At 43.6% G+C, this 25810-nt stretch overlaps 1 protein-coding gene across 1 annotated transcript in view; it reads left to right on the top strand.

The window, feature by feature from the left end:
* NDST4 (N-deacetylase and N-sulfotransferase 4) overlaps window positions 1–21511 on the top strand; it is a 68248-nt gene extending 46737 nt beyond the window's left edge. The window contains exons 7-15 of the mRNA XM_030272047.4: window positions 10325–10507; window positions 11403–11499; window positions 11601–11724; window positions 12600–12774; window positions 13746–13916; window positions 15212–15321; window positions 18045–18147; window positions 18380–18851; window positions 21014–21511. Of these exons, the coding sequence (XP_030127907.4) occupies window positions 10325–10507; window positions 11403–11499; window positions 11601–11724; window positions 12600–12774; window positions 13746–13916; window positions 15212–15321; window positions 18045–18147; window positions 18380–18499 (1083 nt within the window). The 3' untranslated portion in view covers window positions 18500–18851; window positions 21014–21511. The remainder of the gene's footprint in view (window positions 1–10324; window positions 10508–11402; window positions 11500–11600; window positions 11725–12599; window positions 12775–13745; window positions 13917–15211; window positions 15322–18044; window positions 18148–18379; window positions 18852–21013) is intronic.
* Window positions 21512–25810: the final 4299 nt, after the last annotated feature.

Raw genomic sequence — 25810 nt, forward strand, 5'->3', positions numbered from 1 at the left:
AGGGAGGGAGGGAGGGAGGGAGGGAGATCAGGTTGGGAAATCAAAACCAGGACCCCTTGCTCAGAGGTAACAAGCAGTTCAAGAAGAAAGGAGAAAAATGTCTTCTGCCAATTTCCAGCTACAAGTGTATGTGCAACAATTTCCTGGGAATTGCATTAATTCCAGCTCCTTATTGTTTCCCAGCCTGAAGCCAGGTCCCCCTGGGAGACACATCTGAAGTTGAAACTAACCCATGAGGGTAGAAAAACCTCTTCTTGTTCATTTTTTTTCCTTTTTTCCATGAGCTTGGCTCCTCAGGCACTCTTCATACAGCTCAATGGAAACCCCAGAGCTCACAGGCCTGATATCATTCCTCCACCACCAGCTCCTAAAAATGGTTTTGAGCTGCTAAAAAACTGCCTGGTACCATTTAAGACAGGAGCCTAAAGGTGCAAGGAGCAAGGGAAAGAGCCAAAACTCCCCATAAAAAATTATTTTTTCTTGACATTGTCCTCCCTCCTTCCATTTCCACCCAAACAAGCATCACTAGGCACAAGATGAATGTCCCCTGTCTTGCCAGGTGGCCTCATTTGCAGTGAATTTAAACTGCAGTACTCATTGACTCCTCTGCAGAGCTAAAGAAGCTTCAGGTGGAGCTGACTCTCAAATCCAGGTCACTTTTATTTAGAGACCTAAATATAGATTTTTGGTGTTATACAGTTAGATACTTGTGAGTGAACATTTTGGCCGGGTAAGTAAGTTGGTGTCCAAGCCTGATTCAATGGTCTTAGAAAAATTGAACATTTCTATACCATACACATGACACCTCATTTGAGAATAAAACAGATCCCTCTTCTTTATCCTGTCTCCCCATTACTTGCAATTCTCTCAAGCTGGCTTTTCTTCCCATACTTTCCTGAAGTGTAGCTTGGAATTTACACTGAGCTTTATCCCACTTGGATGAATACCTGTGCATTTCTCACTCATGGGAAGATTTCCTCAGATCTGGGCAGTGCAGCAGCCTGCAGCAGAGTATGTAGAGCTCCTAACCCCACAAGCAATGCTTAGAACAGTCCAAATTTCTCAGCCAATCTGGGCTCCAATAACTTGAGAATGCCCTAGATATTGGTGGTGGTATTTGAAAAAAAAGCTGCAATGATCAACTTTTGATTGAACAGTTTTTCAAGAGGTTTACATAAACTCTGTCCCTTCCTCAAGTCGTGGTTAGCAATTTCAGCAAATGTATTACAAACACATATTAAGCTCAAATACCAAAAATGTTTGTGCTTCCATGAAGCAATACTGCACAGACAGCTAAATTAGAAAGTGCCCAAGGGACACTGCATTGAAATAAAGTTTGCAGAGAGATTGTCAAGGGGATCATCTGATGGAATTTTTTTTTAGATGGCTTCTACTGAATACTCTGTGGCTCAGAGAGATATTTTCACTGTCTAATTTATGAACACTAAAGATGAGTCATGTCTGGCAGAGATGTAGTAGGCAGAGGAGGGATAAATTCCACCAAGACAGACAGAAATCAAACCAACTTCCTTGGAGTTTTAATGAGGGTTACAAGAATCCCAGGCAGACCTTTCCAGAATCCAGCTAAGGCAGCAGGCTGCTCAAGTCTGCAGTTTGGGGTGCTTACTCTTTGCATAAACACTTCAAAGCAAAGCTCATTAAAGTTGGTGGGGAAGGCTCAGCAAACAGCCTGGGCTTGAAATAAACCCAAACTCTTTCAAAGGTATCAATCCAGCTCCTCTCTGAAGAGTTTCCTTCATTTGGAGGCTTAGAGCAATAACAAGGAGCTGCAGATGTACATATAAATGAGAAATACAAATATAGTCTGGGGCAAAAAATGAAATATTATCTTCTTGGACTTTTGCTTTACTATTTGATACAACTAAGAAAAATTTCAGTTTAAAGTTTCTTATCTCCCATGCCAGACCAAAGCTGGATGTTCAGAGTTAAGTTATAATCATCTTTGATGTTATTTACTACGTGGTTTGACAAACATCAAACCCAGTTAGACACTAAATCTTAATTAGGACAGACCTCCCAAAAGCTGTAGCATCAGCACTTGCACAGCAGCAGTGAAAAGAGAGCAGCAAAACCACCACACTCACTAGAAAGGAGAGGAAAAAATGACACCTAAAACTTCAACCAGCCAAAATGTAAAAAAGCTTCACAAAGCTGGTTTTGTGCCCAGCCTAATTTTGACAGCAAAATAAAACTTGCCCCAGCACTATGATTCTTGGGACAGCATAACTATCTCTATTAAGTGTAGTTAGATCTTAAACCAAGAAAACACATTAATACTCAAAGAAGTACATTGCTACTCATGGTGTACCTTCAAAGACAGGAGTGGAATACCAAAGAGCATCAGACAAGAAAATCACCATGTCCTTAATACGAATGTAGCACTACTCAGCTATGTAAATATGTTAGAAAATTCTCTGGTTCTGATCAGTGTTGTGAAAAAAATATTTAGGTTTTCTGCAGGTGTGCAGCATTCCACAGCTCCAGCAACAGAAGGAAAGTCAGACTGAAACTCGTAGAATTTTATTTTCTGTTTAAAACCATTTTCAACAGCATCATGTCATTTTTTCTCTTCCTAAATCTTCCCAATTCTTTACCACTTTTTGCAGTGTTTTGAGGTGCTTTCAAAGATTTTTTTTAAACATTTTCTTCATTGGGTTATAGAAGATAAAAAAAAAAACTTATGGCATTTCAAATTCAACATTTCAGTTATTTTCAGCCTTTTAAAAATTCTACCTCTCATTATTTGCTCAGCTTAATTGTGCTTTAGAATCACTTTTTCTTCTCACAGAATATGTTCTTAACATCTCCCTTCCTCATTGCTTATTTCACCAGTGCTGTGCCACATTGGTTTCCTTTTAAACCTCTTCCCATCAAATTCTCCAACTATGGAGAGCAGCAAAACGTCTGGTTTTGCTACTGTTCATAGAGAAAGACAAGGTAACCAGTAGTAACACCAGCCTGCTTTAGGGTACCTGTTTTTTTGTTTGTTTTTTGGAAGGTGAGTTTGGTGTGGAAGCTTTGGTATTTTCCAAGGCTCCCATCATCTGCTATCACGAGCAAACACGGAGCAGGAGGTGGAGAGAGCAAATGGGATGAACAGAGCCAATCCCTGCTTTGCTTCCAAATGTAACCCATGAAAATTCAGAATTAAAGGCAAATTGTGACAAAGTCCCCAAAACTTAAATGCATTCAGCAGCACCAAAAAAAAAAAAAAAAAAAAAAAAAAAAGAAGGTTTCTCCTAGGAAAAGTTAGAGTCCCATTGGTGTTGAAGTTTTCAGGTGGATTTTCCACATCCAAATGTCAGGCTCAAAACCCAGTGGATTCTCTGACTACTGCCCTTCATTCAGTCTCCCGGGAAGAGCCTGACATGTTTAATGCTTTTACAAACTGTTCTGTTTATCACCTCTTGAGCATCCACAAGGTCTCCCACTATCTGTTTGATAGCTCCTCTCCTTTCCTCCCCTGCTCCACAGGCTATAAACAACAGCCATAAACATTTAACAGCCAAGATAAGCTAATAAATACAGCCCTAAATATTATTGCCTCTACAAACAACAGCGAGAGAGTCATTTCTCCTAAAAAAAAACACCTCTTTAAACAAGAGAGCTTTTTATTAAGCCAGCAAGCGACAGCACAAAAGGCACCTCAGTCGAGCACTAAAGCAAAAATCAGTGCATGGGGCTTTGAGGAGAAGCAGCAACACCCACAGGCCTGGTTGAGCAGTCAGTGACTTGGATATTTCATTTATTTGCCAACGTGATACACCTTTTTCCATTAGCTGTTAACCTTGAAAAGCTTTTGGATAACCCAGAATCCTGGCACCCCTTTCCTTTCTCTCCTTGTTACACAGGAATTCGCCTGGGCTGACTCTTCCTTTCCCCCTCCTCTCCCAGGGTGTTTTTACTCCATCTCCCACTGACTCCTTTCCATAGTTCCACCATAAAAATGGGCACAAGTCTTTTTTTCCCCTATTTTTATATACATAAGCCTCCCTACTCTAGATTTACACCTGCCTCTCCACACAGGATCTAGAGTCAGGCATACCCTGCACAACATTCATCCCACAAACCCACCAAAGCATCTCGTGTTTGCAACTGACAGATCAGGTTAAAAATGGTAAAGCAGCAGAAAAAGGGACAAGTTAAACACTTCAGGCTTCTCTTCCCGCTTCAATCAAACACCCCTAAGAAGCTTTAACCAGAGGTGAAACATGGCAGATGAATTTCAGGAAGATTAGCTTTTTTTCTTTTTTTGCACGAATTTGGTTGTCGAGAGCGAAACCAGACCTGTGATTGAAAGGTAACTTTGAACTCCCCTCAGCAGAAGCTACAGGCAGCCCATAATAATGTACATTATCATTCTAACTCCCTGGGAAGTGGCATGGGACGCTTTTAATTCTGAGGGCCACTTAAAGGCATTTCTATATTTAAACTCTCACCGTGACTAAAGGGCTCTTGCTCATTTCCATCCTGTCAGATCTGCATTCTCCACGTCCTGCATGTGCCACACTTGGAAGATTTTGTTCTTGTTCTCTGCTCTCTCTCATCAGAGACAGAGGAGAATCACACATTATTGCTTCGGAATATTAAAAGTAAATGCAGAGAGGGGTTAATTTATACCTTCCACAAGAGATTTGGGAATGTTATTATGGAGCATCATGAGTGTTGGTAATGTTTTTCTTTTTATTTGCTTTGTTTCTCTGAGCATAGTTAGAGAAAGAATAAAAAATAACCTTGGGCATTGTAGGAGATGTGCTGCAATCCTAAAGTAATTCACAGTGCAGTTCTGCTGAGGGCCCTGTGAGCTGAGCATCTCAGCACATTTTGGGGACATGAAAAAGCAGGCAGGCAACCTCCCAGTAAAAAATGTCAATATTTGTGGAGCTGCAATCACCAGGGTGCAGCCCACAGGGTCAGACATGTCCCTCTCCAACCTGACAAGAGGGAAAGGTCCATTCCACCAAATTAAAAGGGAGTTTTTTTAACAAGTTATATCAGAATTTATCTGAATGGTCATAAACGCACCAAACCAACCCTGACCTTCCTCACGTTTCTAAATCTTTTTTCCCCTTTGGTAAATCATTATTTTTCCCCCTCATCCCACATGGCAGCACAGAGCTACTACAGGGAAATATTATCCCATGGAAACTCAAGCCTTCAGCAGCATATTTAGAAACTAATTAGCTTGAAACCCAGAGCATGAGGAAAGCATTTCAAGGGTAGCACATCTCCTTTCCTTCTTTCATGACATTTTCCTGCTTTATGAAAGCTGCTGCTCCACTCCACAGGTTTTGATATTTTACCAGCATTCCTCCCCAGCAAGCTGGGTGATGGCAGAAATAGCAGTAAATGACTTTGTGTCAACAAGGGGGTACTGGGGAAGGAGGAAAAGAATTTGTTACCTTCATGCACACACCATGCAATAATTTATTCAAGTGTCAGGAGCAAGCCTTTCAGGTGAAAACAAGCTGACTCAGAACTCCCTGATTATTGAAAATGAGTCCTTAATAGAAGTAAATGGCCAAGAACTAAATTTCCTCGCTGTGTTCTCCATTCAAAATTAATTGGAAAGTGGCTGATTTGAGAATATTATATCCTCTAGTGAACTGAAAATGCTGCCTTTTTTTTTTTTTTCCTCTGAAACCAAGAGTGGAGAATTAAATTAACTCTGAGGTTTGTTTGCTCAGAGTAGGCCACCAAACTGGATTAATTAATCATCATTTATGAACACTCTATAACCCAAAGCAGTCAGAAAACTGCTAAGATAGCAACATGACAGTAGAACTGTTATAAAAACAAATGATAAATTTCCTGCATCTCCAACCTATAGCAACTTGCCAGGCATTTCTTCACAGTTAAAAAGAAAATATCCTGGTGAACAGTCTTACTTAGTGTCTATAGGAGTGCTCAGAATAAATAGAATTATTTACTTGTTCTGTAACTTGATGTGCTGTGCAGGGTCCTGGGCATCCTCAGTTCCATAGGGAATGCCAGGACTGTGTTTTCTTCCTCCACCTGGAGATTACAGAGTGTCATGTCAAGGATAAAAGACATAATTCTAACTGTGCTTGGAATGATGGGATGAAGCAGATCTTAATTTACCACATCTCTAAGGAGAAATGGCAGAGAAACTGTCATTTATGGGCACTTACCCAAATTCATCATAATTTGGTATTTTTGCCTGCATGCCCCTTGACCTCTACAGCTCTGCTTCATGTACAACTTGACCTAAACCAACAGTACCCAAACACCACTGCAGTCTGCTTGATTTCCTTAATTTGAACTTGGGTTTCTTCTTAAGTCTGAACTGAATAGATTTATTCCTTTCTTTAAGAGAGAGTTTATAGTCTAAGGAAGTCTTTTCAATGAAAAAAAACAGATGGCAAGAAAGCAAATTCCTGTATCATGAATTTCACTAGAAAATGGAAATAACAAGAGAATTGAATTGCTGTAGACTTCTGCAAAGGCTTCCTGGGGCCCACAGATGTGAGTGGCAGCAGCTCATTTGGGCAGAATTCATTCAGCTTTGGCCACAATTAGTTGTGCTGCTGATCACTTACACAAGTGTGACAAATGAACAGCCATAAAACACCCACTCAGATTTTCTACCCTCATGCAGCTAATGCACCAATTGCACAAATTCATTAGAACCAGCAATTTTTTTTTTCACAGCCTCTGAACGCATGTACTGAGAGAAAAAAGAAACCCTAAAAAACCCCAATATTTTCTACTTGCAGGCTTTGAAAAAAAAAAAAAGATATTTAACTAATACAGATATTTAACTATATATTTAACTAATATTTAACTAATGGATTAGAACCTCCCAACCAGTTTTTTTCATCCAGGACCCCATGCACCTTGGGGTGTCAAAAACCTGGGGAGCAGTGGCAGTGTTGGAATGTGCTCAGCATTTAGCCATTATTTTAGAAGCAAAATTTGGAGAAATAACAGAAAAAAAAATTAAATATCAAACCTAGCAACTGTATTCTCAGAAGGAAAGCAACAAGGCACAGGATTGTTCTGTCAGTTCTAAGGAATTCATTTAGTCCTGCCAACTAAACAATAGAAAAGTAGAAAGCATTCCTGGGTAAATGAGAAACAATTTTGCTCTTCCAATAGGGAATTTTAAAACAACATGGAGGCTCTACAGCATTTGTACAGCTGTCCCAAGGCCACTTCCCACCACTGATGGACAGCAGCTTCCACTCCCATCCTGGGAGCACTCGAGGTGGAGAGCAGACACAATAATAAATATGGGCACAGGAAATAAAATGCCATTCAATGGTTTTATTGAATGGTTTTGTTTCCCTTTCAATCAAAGACAAAAATGCTTCTGTCCAAACACTGACTTTGTTGCTTTCTTTAGAGATATTATATTTGGAAAATATTTGATTATCCTGTCAAGAACATTAAAGTATAAACAGATGTGCAGAGTGGAAAGAGAGCAAAAGTTTAAAAAAAAGACAGCGTGATTTTCAGGCATAGAAATGATTTTGCTTCAGCAGCAGAGGGGTCATGAATATGAATAGTGCTGAATTCTAGAGAAGCCATTTGTCATTATTAAAATTAGTGCTTTGTCAACACAAAAATCTCCCCCCCAGCTGCACAAAGAGCCGCATTACGGGATTCCATTTTCCTCTCAGAACAGCGGCATTCCCACACCCAACTCCACCTCCTGGGCTTTCCAGCAATGGGCCAAGCAGCAGGAGGAAAGGACCTAAAGGGAGCACTGATCCTATTTAATCATGGAATGGCTGAGAGGATGAGGTGGAACACATTTATACCTAAGTTTGCTAATGGATTTTTTCATTCCAAGTGCTTGATCAATGGATAGGGAGAGTTGCAGATATCAAGAGAAAGGAATCAGCCAATATTTTATTCCCAACACGGGATTGCTATCCTTGAGATTGTGTGGTACTTCAGCTGTGCCCTCCAGAGCCAGGTGGCTAATCTTTGTCCAAAGACAAGTGCTTTTAGCTAAAGCTGTGCTAAGTTTGGCAGTTACAGAAGGAAAAAAAGCTCTTTATTCTGCATTAATAGGGCTGTGCAGCCAGAGCAAGCACACAAACTGAGTTCAGAATGCAGTTTCAAGGCACTGGTTTATATTCAAATCATTCTTTTAAAATGCCCTTTGTTTCTTCTCTACTAGCAACTGTAGCTTTCACTTTCAATATACCACAAGCCTGCATCTACAAATATTCCATACAGAGAAAACACTCTATATCTAAATTCTAGATGTAAGTGATGTGAAATAGCCCTAGAAACAATACCACAAAGTGAAACGGTGTGATGGTCCTGCCATTAGTTTGCAAACAATCTGATATCATCCATGCTCTAAACACAAATAGTTAAAACCCAGCACCTTTCATCCCCAGTGATGTGGAGGTAGATGGGAAAGAATTAAATCCCATTTTACTCCATGAATAATGCATCACATCTGGGCCTTTTTCACTTCCAAAAGGACCAACAGAGCAAAATAAGTCAAAAGAGATATCCAAGATCTTTTGACTCCATGAAAAGTGATTAACTGGATCTTTTAAATTGGTTTGCACCATAATGAAACTCCTGGAATAAGCTAATACTCATCTCCTACAAGTACATTTTAACATTAAAAACAATCTCATCCATTTTCAAGTGTAAACAAAACACAAAGAGCACAGAGACTTGCTTGCATACTTCCTTTGGTGCACTAACATTAAATGCCATTGGCAGACCCTTTAGCACTCATCAAACACTCCAGAGACAAGGTGATATTCTCCAGCAACATTTCCCACTAGTCATTTTCTTTTCATCACTTTAAAACAGGTTGCAGGAAGAACTTTTCACATTTGCAGGAGTCAAACTAGCAAGGATCTGTTTGTGTTGGCTAGGGTTTATTTTGTGAGGAGGGGATGGTTTATTACTTGTCTTGTAGTTTCTGGGGTAGTACATAGAGACATGCACCAAGTTCAGGGTAATTTTAAGATTCACTCTGTTTATGTCAAATACTTGGGGTCATAAAACACACAGGCACTGGAATCCACCAAATCAATCCACAGGAAAAAACAACTTGCACAGTTTCCAATCTCTGCTTAGCCAAGGCCCAGAGCAGAAGAGAAGGGAAGAATAAATTACCTTTTGTGGCACCAAGTGTGCAGAATGCAAGCCCACTGCAGAAGGGCCACGAGGGACACTTCCTCCTAAGCTCCATCTGTCTCCCCTTCGGAGGAGTACTAAAAGCCTTGTTAATAATTTAACCAACTAATGGACACATTTCCAAGCACTGGGGGCTGGTGGGTAAAGAGGCACCACCTTGGCACAGCAAAAGGGTGAGAATGGGAAGCTGGTGGCTTCTTACCCCTGATGTGCTAGGGACAAGCCTGGGACAACAGAGCAGGAACCTAGCAGAGGGAAAGCTGTCTCTTCAGGTGGATCACTGCTAAAAACCTTCCTGAGACACACACAGAGGTATTTCATAGCATATCTGACCCCACACCCCAGGCCCCAAAGGAGTGCTGTGTAAACACTGTCCCCCACCTGGGTTGTGCAAGGTGACACTGAAACCACATTCAGTAGCCCTCCAGCACATCAATTCAATTCCTTTTGAATTAAAAACCTCAAAATTCACTGACCTTAATGTGACTCCTGCAGCAGCTTTCAAAGGAGAAAGATACAGATGCTCTCCTACCACCTCTTCCCTACTTTCTTGCACATGACTTTATAAACTCCTCCCAATTCCTAATCAGCCATACCAGGCTCACCTGAACACAATTATCTCTCTGCAAAGCAAACCTTTTACCTGGGAACCAGGTGTCCTCACTGTTGATAGCTAATTTCTTCAGTCCCCCAAATCTGCCTGCAGCTGTAATCAAATTTCACTGTCAGTCCATCCCATCTCAGGCCACTGCACTGACTAAAACAGCCAAGTGACAACATTGAGTTTGGTGCCATCTTCATAAAGTAAATAATGACAATCTACAGGTAAAACAGCCACAAAACTGAGTTCAATCACCTCGTGGAAAGAAAATGCTGGGAAGAACATTTGTCACATTGTTCTTATAAACTCTATCCCTCTGAAATAAATCATGAGATCTACAAGGCAGTGGCCACGTAAAGGCTGATAAAAAGACAGAAGTTATATCAGCTTTAAGGAGAAAATAAAGACAGAGATACTTAGCTGAGATACCATCCTTCACAAAGCCTGGGAGTGTTTCTGTGTCAGAATTTATTCCCCTACTTACAGCCATGCTATTCTAGGCACCGGGGGGAGACAGCATATTGGATTTTTGGTGTGCCATGCCTGAAAGGCTCCTCTTGCCCCCAGATCAGCATTTTCATGACCCACCTGTCCAACTATGGGAACGACCGCCTGGGCCTGTACACCTTTGCCAACCTTGCCAGCTTTATCAAGAGCTCCACAAACCTGAGGCTGCAGACGCTGCCCCCCGTGCAGCTGGCTCAGAAGTACTTCCAGCTCTTCCCCGAGCAGACAGACCCCCTCTGGCAGGTAAAGTCACCTCTTCTTCCTCCTCCAGCTGCAATCTGCTCGTTGGAACAAGCATCTTTTCCTCTAAAAAGCCTTTTTCAGGCGTGGGAATGTGAGCTCAACACTGTAATTCAGTGGTTACACGTACCTGCCTCTTCTCTTCGCCAGAATACTGTGAGCCACACTGAGCTTTTGGCTATGCAGGCATAAATCCAGGGGGACATGAAGGAAACTTTTGCAGTTATTTAGGGCTTACACTGGCAAAAAGGTGCAGAAAATTTGCCCTATTATTTTTGGCCCAGCTGCAAAGGAAGTATAAATCTATAATATTTCCACTGGGCTGCAGCAATTCCCTTCAGCTGATGATTTTCTCCATTGTATTTTGTTACTTTTATTCACCAGCAAAGTGTATCCTCTGTTACCTATGCAAAAGCAGCATCTGTATGATAACTGCTTTGAAGAGCAGCCAGTCCCAACCTCTACTGCGGGGCCTTTTGTTCACAGGTTTTTATTTTGCATTCATAGGTAGTAGAAAGATAAGGAGATGAATATTATCCCACATTTCTATTTTGTCCTTCCCTTTTGCATTCTCACGTAAATTAAAATTGGCACTAAGCCCCATGCATCTGAAACCATTCTGACAGCTCAAAAAGTAATGCCTGAAAGATATTCAGAGGTTTCCATTTGAACCTCAAATGGAAACATGATTAAATCAATGTTGCAATGCTTTTTTCCCTCCCTCGTTTTCTTTTCTGCTGATGATTGAACCTTGTCCTCAGTCATTCAAAATCATTGTACACACACTGTGGGATTTTGCTACTCAGTGTAGGGCTCTGGCATTAGTGCATAACACTGAGACCCTGCCAAGATTTGGGATCCCCCAGTGTGATGGCCACAATCACCTTTTGTCCTTCAGAACCCGTGTGACGACAAGCGACACAGGGATATTTGGTCCAGAGACAAAACTTGTGACCACCTGCCCAAATTCCTGGTGATAGGACCCCAGAAAACAGGTAAGAAGCACAAGGAGAGCTTTTAAAAAGTTTATACAAAGTCAAAGGTGCCGCTTTTATTTTTTATTATTTCCTAATGGCATCTCTTTTTGTTGTCATAGGAACAACAGCCCTTTATTTATTCCTTCTGATGCATCCTTCCATTATCAGCAATCTCCCCAGTCCAAAAACTTTTGAGGAAGTTCAATTCTTCAATGGCAACAACTACCACAAGGGAATTGACTGGTAAGAAGAATGACAAAAACGAGGTGTTCATTCTTAATACATGGAAAATCACAGTGGAACAATTCCAGGAGTGGGTGTGACACTGCCTCAATCACTGGATGAATTTGTTATGCTTGGAATGATCAGATAGAAAGAGAATCTAATTGGTAATGATGGGACATTTAATCAAGCCCCTAATGTTGTTTAGATATTATGGTAAGAATTTTCTGAGTTTTCACACAAATGCATGCAAGAGGCAGTTCTGCCATGAGTTCTGTCTTCATGCTGAATGACATCTCTGTCTTGTCGTAGCTGTAGCTGCACTGACTTACACTCTGTTCCTTCCAAAGTGGCTTTTCACGAACTACGGTTCCATTTATCTCTTCACGAGAACCCATCCAATCAATTTGAAATGAAAAAGACCATTCAAAGCCAAAATTCAAATCTTGCATTCTGAAAGCATCCAAAAGCAAAGATATGTCAGTTCCAAAATGAAGTACTTCAACAATGTTAAAATTAAACAGTTTGACATTTAAATGTTGACATTAAATGTTGACATTTTGAAGCTTTCCCCATGTTTTTTCTGCAGCTAAAACTGAACTCTCTCCAAATTGGTGAAAGATATCACTTTGACACTGAAGTCATTAGCAAAAATCCCATCCATCACAGGAAAAACCTAATTACCAGACTTCATGAGGTCTTTAGCTATTACCAGCACCACCTAAGAGCCAAGATGCATTCCCATCACTCCAGTTTGGGCTGAGCTGAAAAATTCAATTTTGCTTCTTGAGAATGATGTCTGAAAATTCACCTTCTCACCCGCCATGAAATGGGAAGCACGGGGCCATGGCCCTTTTGTGCTGCTGCTAATTCTGACAAGTCTCTTCCCCTCCAAGGTACATGGAATTCTTCCCCACTCCTTCCAACGTCACCACAGACCTCCTGTTTGAGAAAAGTGCCAACTATTTCCATTCTGAGGAAGCTCCCAGGAGAGCTGCTTCCCTCATCCCCAAGGCCAAGATCATCACCATCCTCATCGACCCATCCGACCGCGCGTACTCCTGGTACCAGGTAGGGAATTCTTCGCCCTGAGCCGGTGGCAGGGGATGAGGGCTGGCATCGCTGGGAATCCATGTCCTTGAGCAAGGAATGGGAGTTATGGCACAGCCTTGGCACCCCGTGGGAGCAGGAGGGTGCTGGATGCCAGCTTTTGCAGCTGGCACCTGCGACACCGGTGTCAGGAATGATGAAACTTCCCAGCACAGAGCTGCCACCAGCTGGAAACAAACAGTTTAATCTCAATTACAGCTGACAGGGCAGAGAGGGAGAGCAGTGCTGCGAGCCAGGGAGATGCACAGGGAATAGGAGCATGGCCCAGCTCTTGATGCTGAAGGTCTGGCCCCACTTCCCTTCCCTCAGCGTGTGAGCTCAGCAATGTGTGGCAGTGCAGAGATGGACCCAGTGTCTCCTGAAGTTTCCAAGGAGGTAAAAAGAGCTGTGACCAGAGACAGTGGCTTTTTTCTCTCCTTAGAAATAACAAAAAAAAGCCTGTTGTTTTCCCCAGGAAACTCCAGGATGCTCTTCCTTGCCTTTTACTGAGCCCTCATCCTTCCATAACAAAATCTGCACTATTTAGAAATTCTATTTTTAGGAAAATTTACCATGAAATGAAAATGCATGCTTGTGAAAAATGGCATAGGCAAACACATAAAGGAAACACTAAATGCAGTGTTAAAACAGACTCAGATTAATAATGCCAGAACAGCAAGAACTACATCATTTCTGACCCTGCCAGGAAGCTCTGCAAGGAACAAAGCACGGCCAGGGGCTGGGTAATATCTCATTGGCACCTTCCCAGCTGCCAAGGCAAAGCGGTAAAACAGTGACTCCTCACTGCCCAGGGGAGCCTGGGCTGAATGCTGTCCCCACCCTACATCCTTGGCCCCCATCCCTCTCCTGCCTGGCAGAGGTGGGGAAGCTCCAGCAAGATTTCAAGTTTCATCATCTCCAGTTGTGCCAGGTATTCCCTTATCTCCCCGCAGCACCAGCGCTCCCACCAGGACCCCGCTGCGCTCAGGTTCAACTTCTACCAAGTGATCACCTGCGGGCCCTGGGCGCCGCCGCAGATCCGGGCGCTGCAGAGGCGCTGCCTGGCGCCCGGCTGGTACGCGCTGCACATCCACAGGTGGCTCTCGCACTTCCCAGCCTCCCAGGTAAGGCCTGCCCAGCTCATCCAGCCTCACACCTCATGGGAAGAGTTTTCCAAAAGGACTTTCTAAATTCAGTTAGAAAATGCCGGGGTTTTTCCGAAAAAGAAATGTCATCCTGCTCCCCGCTCTGTCCCCATCACAGAAAGCTTCACGTGTCTTTGATCCTCATATGGAATTGGCCTTTCTCAGGGCTGCAGCAGAGATTCCTTCTTTCGGCCCCTCTTCCTTCAGACATTTTATTGAATTGTCTTTCATAACCTTTGCCATGAAAAATTTACCTATATGCATAGATCTAAAGAATATTTCCACTGCTGAAGAAATAATAATAAAATAACCTAAAGCAAACATTTTAGTACTGCAAAGTACATGCGTGGGCACTCTTTATGCAAGGACGTGGTCATATGGCAGTTCATGTCTGCACCTCCTGTAAGACAAGGCTGTAAAAGGCTGTTCCATGAGCGAGCAAACCAGCAAGGATCCCCAGAGATTGCTCTGGGTGGGACAGAATTTTGCTGAAAGGAGGCAGAGCTGAGCATTGCCTACTTTGTCAGGGAAAATAACAACCAAAAGAATTAGAAGCTTTGCCTTCTTGAAGAGATTTTTCTTTCTATACAGCCTCAGCTGTACGACAGAGAGGAGAAGCAGGTCAATCCCATTTGAAGGAGAAGGGAGAAAATGTCAGTTAGTCATTTACTTCCTTCTTTCCTCTCTGGCCTTCCTACTCTTTCATAATTGGGGAGGTAGTCCTGCCCAGAGATGCTGAGGTGGCAGCAAGGGCAGTATTGCCCTGGCAGAAAACAGGCCACATCTCCTCCTCGCCCACCTCATCCCAAATTATTCCTCCAAAGGAAACTTATTCCTCCTGGCAAACTCTGAGCATGGAGAGGGTGCTGAGCATCCCGTGCCCTGTTCCCTGGGCTCCTCCTCTGCCCTCACTTGGAGCTGCTGCCTTCTCTCCTCAAGATTTCCCACAGACACATCAAAAACCTCAACAATATTTCACGTCCTTTCTTTATCTCTTCTTCTCAGAATTGTCCGAGTGTCAGGTTTGGCTTGGGAGGTTTAACTCCTGCATTTGAGCAAGGTGCAAACACAGAGTTACAAGGTGCCCACCTATGCAAATCCAACTCAATGAAGTAAAAAGAAAGCCTAAAAGGGAGCTCATCCACATGAATGTTTTCAGCACTGTACAAAGTCACGTGCTAATTTAAATCCAGGTTGTCACAGAAGTGAAATAATGCCATTTTTTGATTAACCATAGTCCTGTTTCTAAATCAGTGCCATATTTACCCCTGCAGTTGCTCATTATTGATGGACAGCAGCTGAGAAGTGACCCTGCTACTGTGATGGATGAAGTACAGAAGTTTCTGGGAGTCTCTCCTCACTACAATTACTCTGAAGCCCTAACGTGAGTGTATTCCTTTTCTTATCTGCCCTGTGGGATTCCAGGGTACATCCCCTCCCACCGGGATCCCTTCATTATTAATTACAGACAACACATCAGGATAACAATAACTTGGAGAAGCTTGGAGCTCTCTTCCATCAGTCTCCAGGAGCTGAAGCCTGGAGTGTCAGTGTGGAAAGTTTGGATTTATCATTGCAAAGGTGCCTGGTGGCAGAGGCTGGGTTAGAAGCACTCGTTCCCTAATCCCATTTTCCCCTCTGGATTTCCACGTACCACTGAGACTCCTGCAGGGGTGGGAGTGGGCTGAATTCCCCTCTCCCCTCTTAGTCCAGCAGAAAACTGTAAGAAGCTTTTGGATGGATATCCATGAGCTGGGAAGCCTGGCACTGCTTTTCCAAGCCCCTGAGCCAGCACATGAAGCTTTGCTGCTTCACCTTCCCTGCAGGCTGGTCCTGAGGGAAACACAACCACAGACTTTGCAGCTGCCCCACACTGCTCCTCTTTGCTTGCAATTACCATTTAATGTTTCCTCTCCTGGCAGGGTTCAGCTTATTTATATCCAAGGTTCAAAGTAAGACTTCAGTGCTTAAGGAAGTTGCTCTGCCAAAAGCTTTTTCTAGAGGAAGAATTTTGGATTTCAGAACGCAATTTTTTAAGTCACTGGTTTCCAAAGAGGATGGAGGGGAGGAGAAGTCTGATCACAGAGCTGAGCTATTGATGTTTGAACAACTCACAACTGCACATCTGCAGTGCCTTCTGCTGGGTTTTTAAAATCCACACCCACAGACATACATCTTCCATGCTGGAACTAAATTAAAGTCAGTGGAGTCGCACAGCAGAAAGAAATTTGGTCTTTCATACTGGTTTGGACAGGAAAAATGGATTGTAAACAGATCCATAAAATTATGCACTCCCTGTTTAGAGGCATCAGGAATGCAAATGTGCTGTGGAAGCACACACTTCTGCACAGATTTGGGATGGAAGGGGAAAATGCATTAAAATGTGTAGCTGCTTTCTGGCAGGGCTTGTCAAAGGGGAAAGGATTGCATAGGATTGTTCCTAGTCATTACTGCCTAACAACTGCACGCCACACATTTTTAAAGGTGTCAGGAAGCAGCCTAAGGACCCAGACCTGTGAACAGCACTGAGCAACAAGTCCATCACCCTGAGTGAAATTGTGTGAAAGTCTTGCAGGAGAGTAAAATCAACCCAGGCAGAAGGGAGCCATGGGAGGGGAGCAGAGGGGACACGGAGGCAGGGCCTGAGGACGACACAAGATGAGAGGAGTGTGCTTAGGAAAATGTTCTCCCTTGGAGGGCTGCTACATTCTGTCAGAGAATGAAAGAAAGATTCTCACGGTGGCATTGCTTGGCTCTGCCCTCGCAGGCATTCCCTGCCTCTGGCATCAGGCACTGCCTTCCCAAAACCCTGCCTCTCCCCCAGGCTTACTCTGCAGGGAAGGGAAGATAACCAGGCCTCCAAAGATTTCTGCTGACAGCTCTAAAATGCTCCCCTGTAGCTTTAGCCTTAGGGCTATCACTATTTTTAAATACTTCCACTGTGCCCAATTACGTTTACAGAAGCCCTGAGAGTTCTGTGATTTCTGAACATAGAGGGTGGAATTCAGCCCAAACTGTCTCAGCCTCTATTCCCCTTCCCAAATCTGCACATCCTTTTCATAATGTTCAATAAGCTCCTTCTGAGGCACGAAGATTGTTTGGGGCATAGTTTTGCAGTTTCCCTTTTACCCAGCACACGATACTGCTGCTCCTCTTGGGAAATTAATGCAGGGCAGCTAAAGCACTTCATCATGCAAGGAGCAGATGGGAAAGGCCAAAGCAGAAATGAATCTATCATCAATATACCCATTTAATCAATGATTTATTTGTTTTTAATTGACACAGCTACAGAGACAATTTAGGAAACAAAGGTCAGGCTGCATTAATAGGCTGGGTAAGAAAAAGCCCATGAAGGAGGTTCACCCTTCCGCTGAAATTCACCCACTTCTGTACGGCAGCAAATTGCAGGTGCATCCGTGTCGTAGGGACAGAGCAGGGGCAGAAAGGTGGTGTGTAACTAATTAACTCTGTGTCCTAGCCAATTATCCTTCATCCTTCTCAAACATCTGCTGAGCAGCAGGAATGTGCAGCGTTTGGATGTTTTATGCCTGCTGCAAGTCCCACAGCAGTAAATTCCAAACCCAGCGCCGCGTGCCGTTCGTTCCTCGGCGAGTGTGAGTTCCCAAACCTCAGCCTAAACCTCTTCTATCTCTGCATTTCAGACATCACAATCAAACTGCATGTTTCAGATAAGGCTGCTAAGACAGTGTTTATGCCATCCTAAGAACGAAAATGGCATTTAGATGCAGTGATAGGGAGCAGCCAGCTTCTTCTTCAGGTGGGTTAAATCATCAGCATCCAGCCACTGCTTCCTTAGGAGACCTGCACATCACACTGTGTGCTGGACAAGGACAGCAAAAATTAGCCAGTGCACATAGAGCACAGTGAGGAAAAATTCCTGCCTTTAGGCACTTCCAAGGCAGATTTGTGGGGAAAAATGAATCCCCAGAGTTTACAAAGGAGAGGAAAGCTGTTTCCCACTCTGGCCTCAGAATTCCAGTCATCTAGAGAGATGTGTGCAGCACTAATTGTGGGCTAACATTGGTGTCTCAGTAGCCAGGAGACGTTTCTGTAGCAAGGTCTTTTAAAAGATATGGTCCTCTACAGGTTCGACCCTCAGAAAGGCTTCTGGTGCCAGTTACTGGAAGGAGGGAAAACAAAGTGCCTGGGGAAAAGCAAAGGTCGGAAATACCCACCAATGGACCAAGAGGTAAGGGCTTTTTAGGAATTTATGGGACCCAAAATAAACACGCTGATTTTTTTTTTTTCCTTTGCTGCATTTTCACTGGATTGATGTTTTTAAAAAATCAGAACCTCGAGCTTTGAAAGAGAGGGCACAGATTTCCCCCGGTGGGAGCCCTCTGTGGCAGCAGAGCAGGTTTGCCTGTGGGATTGGTTTCCTTTAACCGGACCTTGGTTTGTTTTTCCCCCTCCCCGCTCAGTCCCGGGCGTTCCTGTCGAGCTACTACCGGGAGCACAACGTGGAGCTGTCCAAGCTGCTGCACAGGCTGGGCCAGCCGCTGCCCTCCTGGCTGCGGCAGGAGCTGCAGAAGGTCAGGTAGCACCGGGGGCACCCGGCCAGGCGCATTCCTGCCCGCTCAGACCCTCCCCGCTCCTCCGGCTCACTCGGCATCGTCAGCACAGGACCTCACGGACCCCGCTCTTCCCAGCGAAACCAGACAAAGAGGATAAATAAAGAAGCCCCAACCCCAAAGCCGACAGCTGTGGGGGTGCCCTGTGCCAGCTCCCAGGAAAGCGCCCCCGGCACCCCCCGCATCCCGAACGGGGCCGCGCCGAGCCGCGTCCCGCCCTCCGCCGGGAAACTCTGCGCAGGACGGACGGACCCCGGACCGACAGATTGCAGTCTGGCAGGACACGGGCAAAGGATGGGAACATCTCTCGCTGGACTGGGAGGTTGGTCATGCGCTGGGATTGTCCCACTTTTGTTTTTAAATCCTTTCCAATTCCATGCAGCAGTGCGCTGCTAATAGCCCAATCCTGAGAGCTTGGTTTCTGTCTGCAAAGCAGCGCTGCGGTGGTCATTTAGGGTCCCAGTCTGCAAACTGGTGCAGAAAAAATAACTTTAATCACCTTTTAAAATGTTCTGGACACAAAACAGTCTGCTGAAGCACAAACTCTTCCTGTAGACTTTTATAGAGGTGAAAGGACAAACACAGTTATTGTATATCACATATACATGTATAACATACATATCTTCATTCCTGAATATCTACCTAGTGTATCTCTAGATCAGATACACCCAGTTTTAAATATCTCCTTTTTTGTGCCCACAAGGAAATGAAAGGGTGGTTTACCAAAAATAGGACACAAACTGTGCTTGGTTCTCAGAGCTGTGGGGGCAAAGTCAGCAAGGCTGAGCAGAAACTCCTTACTTGTCCTGTATGGAGGTCGTTCCTCAGGTCTGGAAGTGGTGAGCACATGTATTTGTGTTTGTAACATACAGACTCACACTCCCTTATCTTAGAGCACTGGCAACACCACAGATGACTGGAGTAATGAGAGCTTTGGATAAGTAAGGCTTGGTCAGACAAGAGTATCTAAATGGAGCATTTGATAGAATTATAGCTGTTAAAATGCATTAAAATTGGCTCAGCTTTAATTAAAAGAGGACTGCCTAACTCTTGATTGAAAGCTGAATAAACATGGCATTGGTTTCAGCAGCTTTTCAAGGAGATGAGACAAACACTAGAGAATCCTGAAAATTGTTTCTTATTCTTAGCTTTTTATTTAGAAAGAGGTTTGTGTTTCCAACTCTCAGCTCTGTAATGGCACCAAGTCCTGAATATCCACTGGATATTTTCATACCTCACTGTTATTTTTTAAGTCTGAATGGGCCTCACATTTCCAAGAGATCTCGTGTTCCATTGAGAACTGACATTTGAATTGACTTTTTATGTGTCACAAAGATGAAATAACAGTATTTCCAAGTTTCATTCCCTTCACTTGTAACAGGACCCATCAGCACAGAATTTCTCTGGACCACCGTGTGACAGAGGAGCCTTTGTGAACTGTCTGGAAACGATCTCCTTTGCTTTTTATGCCTTTTTCTGTCACTGACCACATCAATGTTGGGATTCTTACAGACCAGCAAAACAAAGGCAGCAAAAATGAAACAATTATTGATGGCAAGAGGGCTGTGGCTGGGAAAGATTGTGCTGGTCCTTCTTTCCTGTTTGTAAGCCAAGGGATTCCCATCCTGCAGGGGGGCTGCAACTGCAGTTTCCTGCCATTGCCCTGGAAATGAGGATTCCAGGATGTGACCCTGTGGGCCAGGCATGGGAGTCAGGGCTTGGCAGCAGAGGTGATGATGAAAGCAGGGCTTTGGCCCTTGGAAAGCTGAGCTCGTATAATTGAGGCTGTCTTTGAGCAAGAGGCAATCAGAACAGAATCCAAACCCCTCTAAATTATGCATTGACCTCTCAAGGTCTAAAATAAAGTTGCAGGATTAACTGCTCTGAGATGTTGCCTAATAAACCAAATTTCCTCTCTGATAGGGGAACAGGCTGCCGAGACTCCCCAAAACAAATTAAAATGGCAGAATTAGAAATTCTTGGGGGAGGAAATGGTTGTGTAATGAAAGCACTGATGGGTCCAAGCTCTCTGATGTGATAATAAGGCAGTGGGGATGTGCCCTGAATACAGAATCAAGAGCTGAATGTTTTTTCCTCTTCCTTCCCCCCACTCCCCATTTTGAGCCAGGGAGATGGGGGATCTTTCATCCCCTGAACTACTGGGGTGTGGGGTGCTCATTTCCTCTCTGCTGGGCCACCCAAAAGGGAGACATCAACCACTCACTTAGTTCCCATCAGTAACAAATTATGTTTATCATGGGCTTAAAATTGATGTTTCTAACAGGAATATGAGTGTGTGACATCTGTGTCAAACAGGTACAGCACAGGGACATGAATCAGCAGTGACCACATGGCTGGGTCTATTGTACTTAAATAATTCTGTGTTTGGGGTTTCTTTTACATAACTCTGTGTTCATGGGACAGGAATCTCCCCATCAGACAACATTTCTTATATTGTCTTTATTTCTCTTTTTGTGCTTTCAGTTCATCCTTTTAGTGTGACTGCAAAGGTGTGGACCTGCCCATGGACTCGATTCCTCCATCACTCTCCTATCTAGAAAAGCTGCCAAAAAGAAATAAGGAATTGCAAGCGACACAAATTCTGAATTGTTCAGTGCTCCAGTGACTGGATAACTTTTATAAGACTTACTATGATTTCTGCAGTATTTCAGAACAAAGGACATCCTGTTGATAGAGCTGAGGAAAAACTTCACCGTCTTGCCCAAGCTCTTTTTTTTTTTTAATTTTTCTTTCCTCTCCTACATGACGACAGCAAATCCAGTTGAACAAACACTTAGTGTTGAAGCAGAAGGAATTAAAATAAATTTTGATCACTCAAAGTATTTTTGTTGGGGGGGTGAGGGTGATGAGGGAGGTCAAGGGCTGTATTTGCTGGAATTGTTTTAAATAATTGATGTGCACACACCTGATGGTCGGTTCTTCTCACTGCCGCAGAATAAACACTTCTGATGGTGCATTACAGAGAGAGCTTTGCTTCTTTCCTTAAACCCTCCTTCCCATTTCCTGAGCCAAAATCTGCACTGCAACAGCCTCTGCCATGGATTTCAAACCGTGCACCTTCCCAACTCCTCCTGCCTCAGTGTCTCCCCAGGGCTTCCACCTGCCCTCAGCACAGCAGCCCCAAAACCGTGGGATTTCCAAGTAAGCTCTTGCCCTAATTAAAAATAATTTCCTTCTGCTCTGTTTGAGGAATCTTAGAAGGCCCTGATTCTAACTATTGCAAATTTCTCAAACTGTGCACTCAGAAGTATGAGACAGCTGTTTTCCCTCTGCAGAATCTCATAATGCTTCTATTTATTATAAAATATTCATTTGTTTTACTGATCTGTGTCAGAATGAGGTTAAATCACATTAGAATCGAGGATTCTTTCTACAAACACCCCAGAATAGCAAATTCCACTTCCTGAGCGCTTCTATCATCGAGCAAAGTAGAAATGACATTACAGATATCTCACCACAAGTTTGACCTTTTTTTCACAGGTCTGCCTGGTGCTTGTAGACAAATTTTCAAAGGTAGCTAAATTTTCCAAGTATTTTAGGAGTCTAAATCTGCTGGCTTTCCATCAGGCTTTCCAGGCCCAGACAAATTTCCTACCTCAATCTTATTTAATAAAACAATAGCAGAATTCTTCCAAAAGTTTACTACTTCCACAAAATTCATTACTCAGACTGCTCCCTCCTGGAACGTGGAAACCTGAAAGCACCAAACTTGTGAGGTGATCTGTTTGTGTAAAGAGGAGAGGGAGAGGGAGAGGGAGAGGGAGAGGGAGAGGGAGAGGGAGAGGGAGAGGGAGAGGGAGAGGGAGAGGGAGAGGGAGAGGGAGAGGGAGAGGGAGAGGGAGAGGAGCTCTTTGTCAGGCCTGTAAATAGCCAAATTCCAGTCAGCAACTGATTTATAGAATGGCAGAAATGAATCCTGCATATAATTTATACTCCTATTTCCGCTCATAAGGAATTAGAGACTTCCTAGGAAGCCAGATTGATATTTGCATTTCAGTCAGCTGCAGCTGCTGGTTGGGGAGAAAAACATTTCAAACATCTCAATAAACCCATATCTGCCACTTTGGGTTTGCAGAGCTGTTTGTCCTGCTGCAGCTCCCTCTAACCAGACCCAGGCCACTTTTATAGTGCTCCTATTTCTTTGGGAATGGGAATGTGACACGTTAATACACAAATCTGCCTCCATTGCAGAAGGTCAGGGGGGTTTATGGGCTGGTAGTTGAAGTCTTCCTGGGATTTTCTCAGAGGTTATTTTCTGCCAGGGGAAGGTCAGCAGCAGGTGGAGTGGGATTTCTCAATCTAAGTTGCAATTCCACAAAATACTGTGGGGGCTGAAAAGCGTGGTTTATAATTTGGGAGATAATCGCATGCCATTCAATTGACTTTGTACTTGCCATTTCTTAGAGTCTGGTGATGTTCTTCTGTCTTGCAAAACTTATCTGTAACACACATCCCCTGTTGGGTAATTTAGCTTCTCTTCAGAGGAGGAGCTGAGCTACAAGGAAAAGCTGGATGTTCGAGGGGATGAGTTTTTACAGGACTTGCTCTGAGGCAGATATTTACAGTTTTTCTTTAACTCTGTGTGTGTGTGTGTTTCTGTGTGCTTGCCTTGGCTGGGGAATCATCTCCATATTTAATCTGCACTCCCTCCAAAGGCACACAATTCCCATCAGCATCGGTGACAATTAAATATTCTGGTGAAGGAGAGAATAAACCCACCAACAGAAAACGTTATTTAATGACATTGTAGCTGCAGCACATCTTCCTGCAGAGCTTTGTGTAACCACACCAAGTAAGCAAAGAGAAATTGTTCTGCAACGTGAAGCATTTAAAATTTCATAAGCAATCTGATAAGAAAAAAAAAAAAAAAAAAGGTACAAAATCACCTTTTGAGTACCTTTTTATTTTAGGAGAAAGTTTTGTGTCTCAGATTTTGGGTTTTTTGTCTTCCTACAAGGAAGTACTGCAGCCTGCTTCCCCTTCGTGCTTTCCTACTCACCCACATTCCTTGGGGCTGCTTTTCATCATCAACATCTATTCATTCACCTGCAAATTTCAATCCCAACTAAATTTCTCCCTTGGCTAATTTCTGCTCCCTGCTTCCAGAGAGGAAAACTGCAGATCTCCCAGGGAAGCATCACCTTGCATTTCCTAGACCATACAGGCTTCAGTTACTTTTAAGTTACCCCAGTTAATTAAGATAACACGTTCTAGGAGTGTGCTGAGGATCTCTTTGATGTAGTTTTCCTGCATCATTCCCACAGTTTTCCCACTGTTCCAATGCAGGGAAGCTCCTTGGTCATAAAGCACAGCAGAGCTGGATGGCACCGCGTGTAAATCTGCCATCATTAGGCTGGGAGCTGCAGTTAAATTATAAATTGTCATCCTAAGTAGGAAGAACATTTTTATGGATCCTGGCTCACCCTCTGCAGACTCTAGCTATTTCCAGTAACTGCCACACAGAACACACTACAATTTGTCAGCTGCTTGGAAAAGGAGACTTGAGCCTGGAGACTTAATTCCTTTCAATCTTCTTACAAGATATGATCCAATACCTCGGGGTGAAAGCTTAGGAGGGTACAGGGAGGCAATCCAAAGCAGCCAGGACAATCAGAACGGACAAGAACCTCAGTACAACACTAAAACTCATTTCTCCAAAGGTCAGATGCACACCCAAGAAGCCTCTTTTATTTCCCTCCACATTAGAGAAGTGGCAGAATAAGAAACGTTTGGAGGCTTGCCTGGATTGCTGTGGGAAGGTGTCGTGTCAGGGTTTTAACACAGACCACGTTGTCACATCCTTTCTAAAGCCCATCTCATGACAAGCAATCTTTTTCCCCCTTCCCACATGGGACAAGCTGAGACATAAAATTCTGACAGACATGTTTTCTACTGGTGGCATCCTGACAGTGTTTTGGCTCTGGTGTGCAAAACAGCTGCAGAACAGAGGATTTTTATTACCACAGGAGCCTGCTCGGCAGCTGAAGGTTTTAGTGTGGATCCTAAATCACCATTCCTGTGGTGCTGCAGATCCTTTTTTCCAAAATAGCTCCATATTTTCATAAACCCCAAGTGCTTTTACTTAAGGCTTGGCATGCTCACGGAACAGAGCCAACCACTAATCAGGCAACGAGGTGAATTGTGCAGGGTGAGCCGATGAACAGAGGCAGGAATCAGGGAAATACTGTAAATCAGGATGTTTGTTTATAGGGAAATCCCAAAGGAAGAGAACTGTGAGTCCTCTTGGAAATCTCAGCTGCATTTAGAAAATTTACACAAAGACTTCACTGCTTTTACAGCTCTGACAGTCTGACAACTCCAGCTCTCAGAAATTGTCAGGAAAGCACAGGCTGGGCAATTCCTCCCCCTCCCCTCCACAGGCAGGTGCTGACACACCTGCACGTGGACCTGTCCAGGCCGTTTCCAGCCTTTGGAAACGAGAAATTCTTTTTTGCCTCCCTTCACAAAGACCACCCTGGGGAATTGAGCTCTGAGGGAAGTGAAGCACTTAGCAGCAGCCCACTCAGTGTGGGTTTTTTTTCATAAAACATGATTTGACAAAATACTGAGTGCTAAAGTAGAAATATCCCTCGCAGACTTGACTTTGCCATGGACCTATTTAATACTGGCACATTAAACACATTTTTATTTTACACATTGAAGAATATTAATTCTGCAAACTTAACAGTGACACAATGAAGACATTATAAAATTTGGTTATGTGCAGTAAAACCACTTTCATAAGTGCCCAGCCACAAGGACATCCATTTTCTGGTTTCCTTCCAGCATTAAGCTTTGCACTCTTGCACCTTCAATTACAGAGCTTAGTGCCCATTTAAAATTACTCTATTTTGCCCACAGATAATTCCCTTTCATTTTGGCTGCCTTTTCCATTTGCCACCTGTTGAGTAATGGCCTCAATAATTTATTCCTTTGCAGCTTTGTTGTTTTTCCAGTGGAAGAGCTGAATTGTGGGGCAGGCACCCACCCTCCTGTGTAATAAAGGGGCAGAGGAAAACTCTGCAGCTCCTTGTGTCAGGATTACAGAGGGCTTTGCCATAAAGCAGGGGCTGGGCACTGCAGGGAAGTGTCTGCTGGCACCTGAGGGGAAAGCTTGGAGATCCAGCTTGCTGCACTGCTGAGAACCATCACTGCACTCAGAAATGTGTGGATGGAGAGGAGACTGTCAAGCCAGGGAGAAATCATTCAAAGCAGGGAATAGGAAATGAGTAACACATCCCTGAAGGAGAAAGCACTTGT

The sequence above is a fragment of the Taeniopygia guttata genome, chromosome 4 (genome assembly GCF_048771995.1).
Source record: "Taeniopygia guttata chromosome 4, bTaeGut7.mat, whole genome shotgun sequence".
Taxonomy (NCBI): domain Eukaryota; kingdom Metazoa; phylum Chordata; class Aves; order Passeriformes; family Estrildidae; genus Taeniopygia; species Taeniopygia guttata.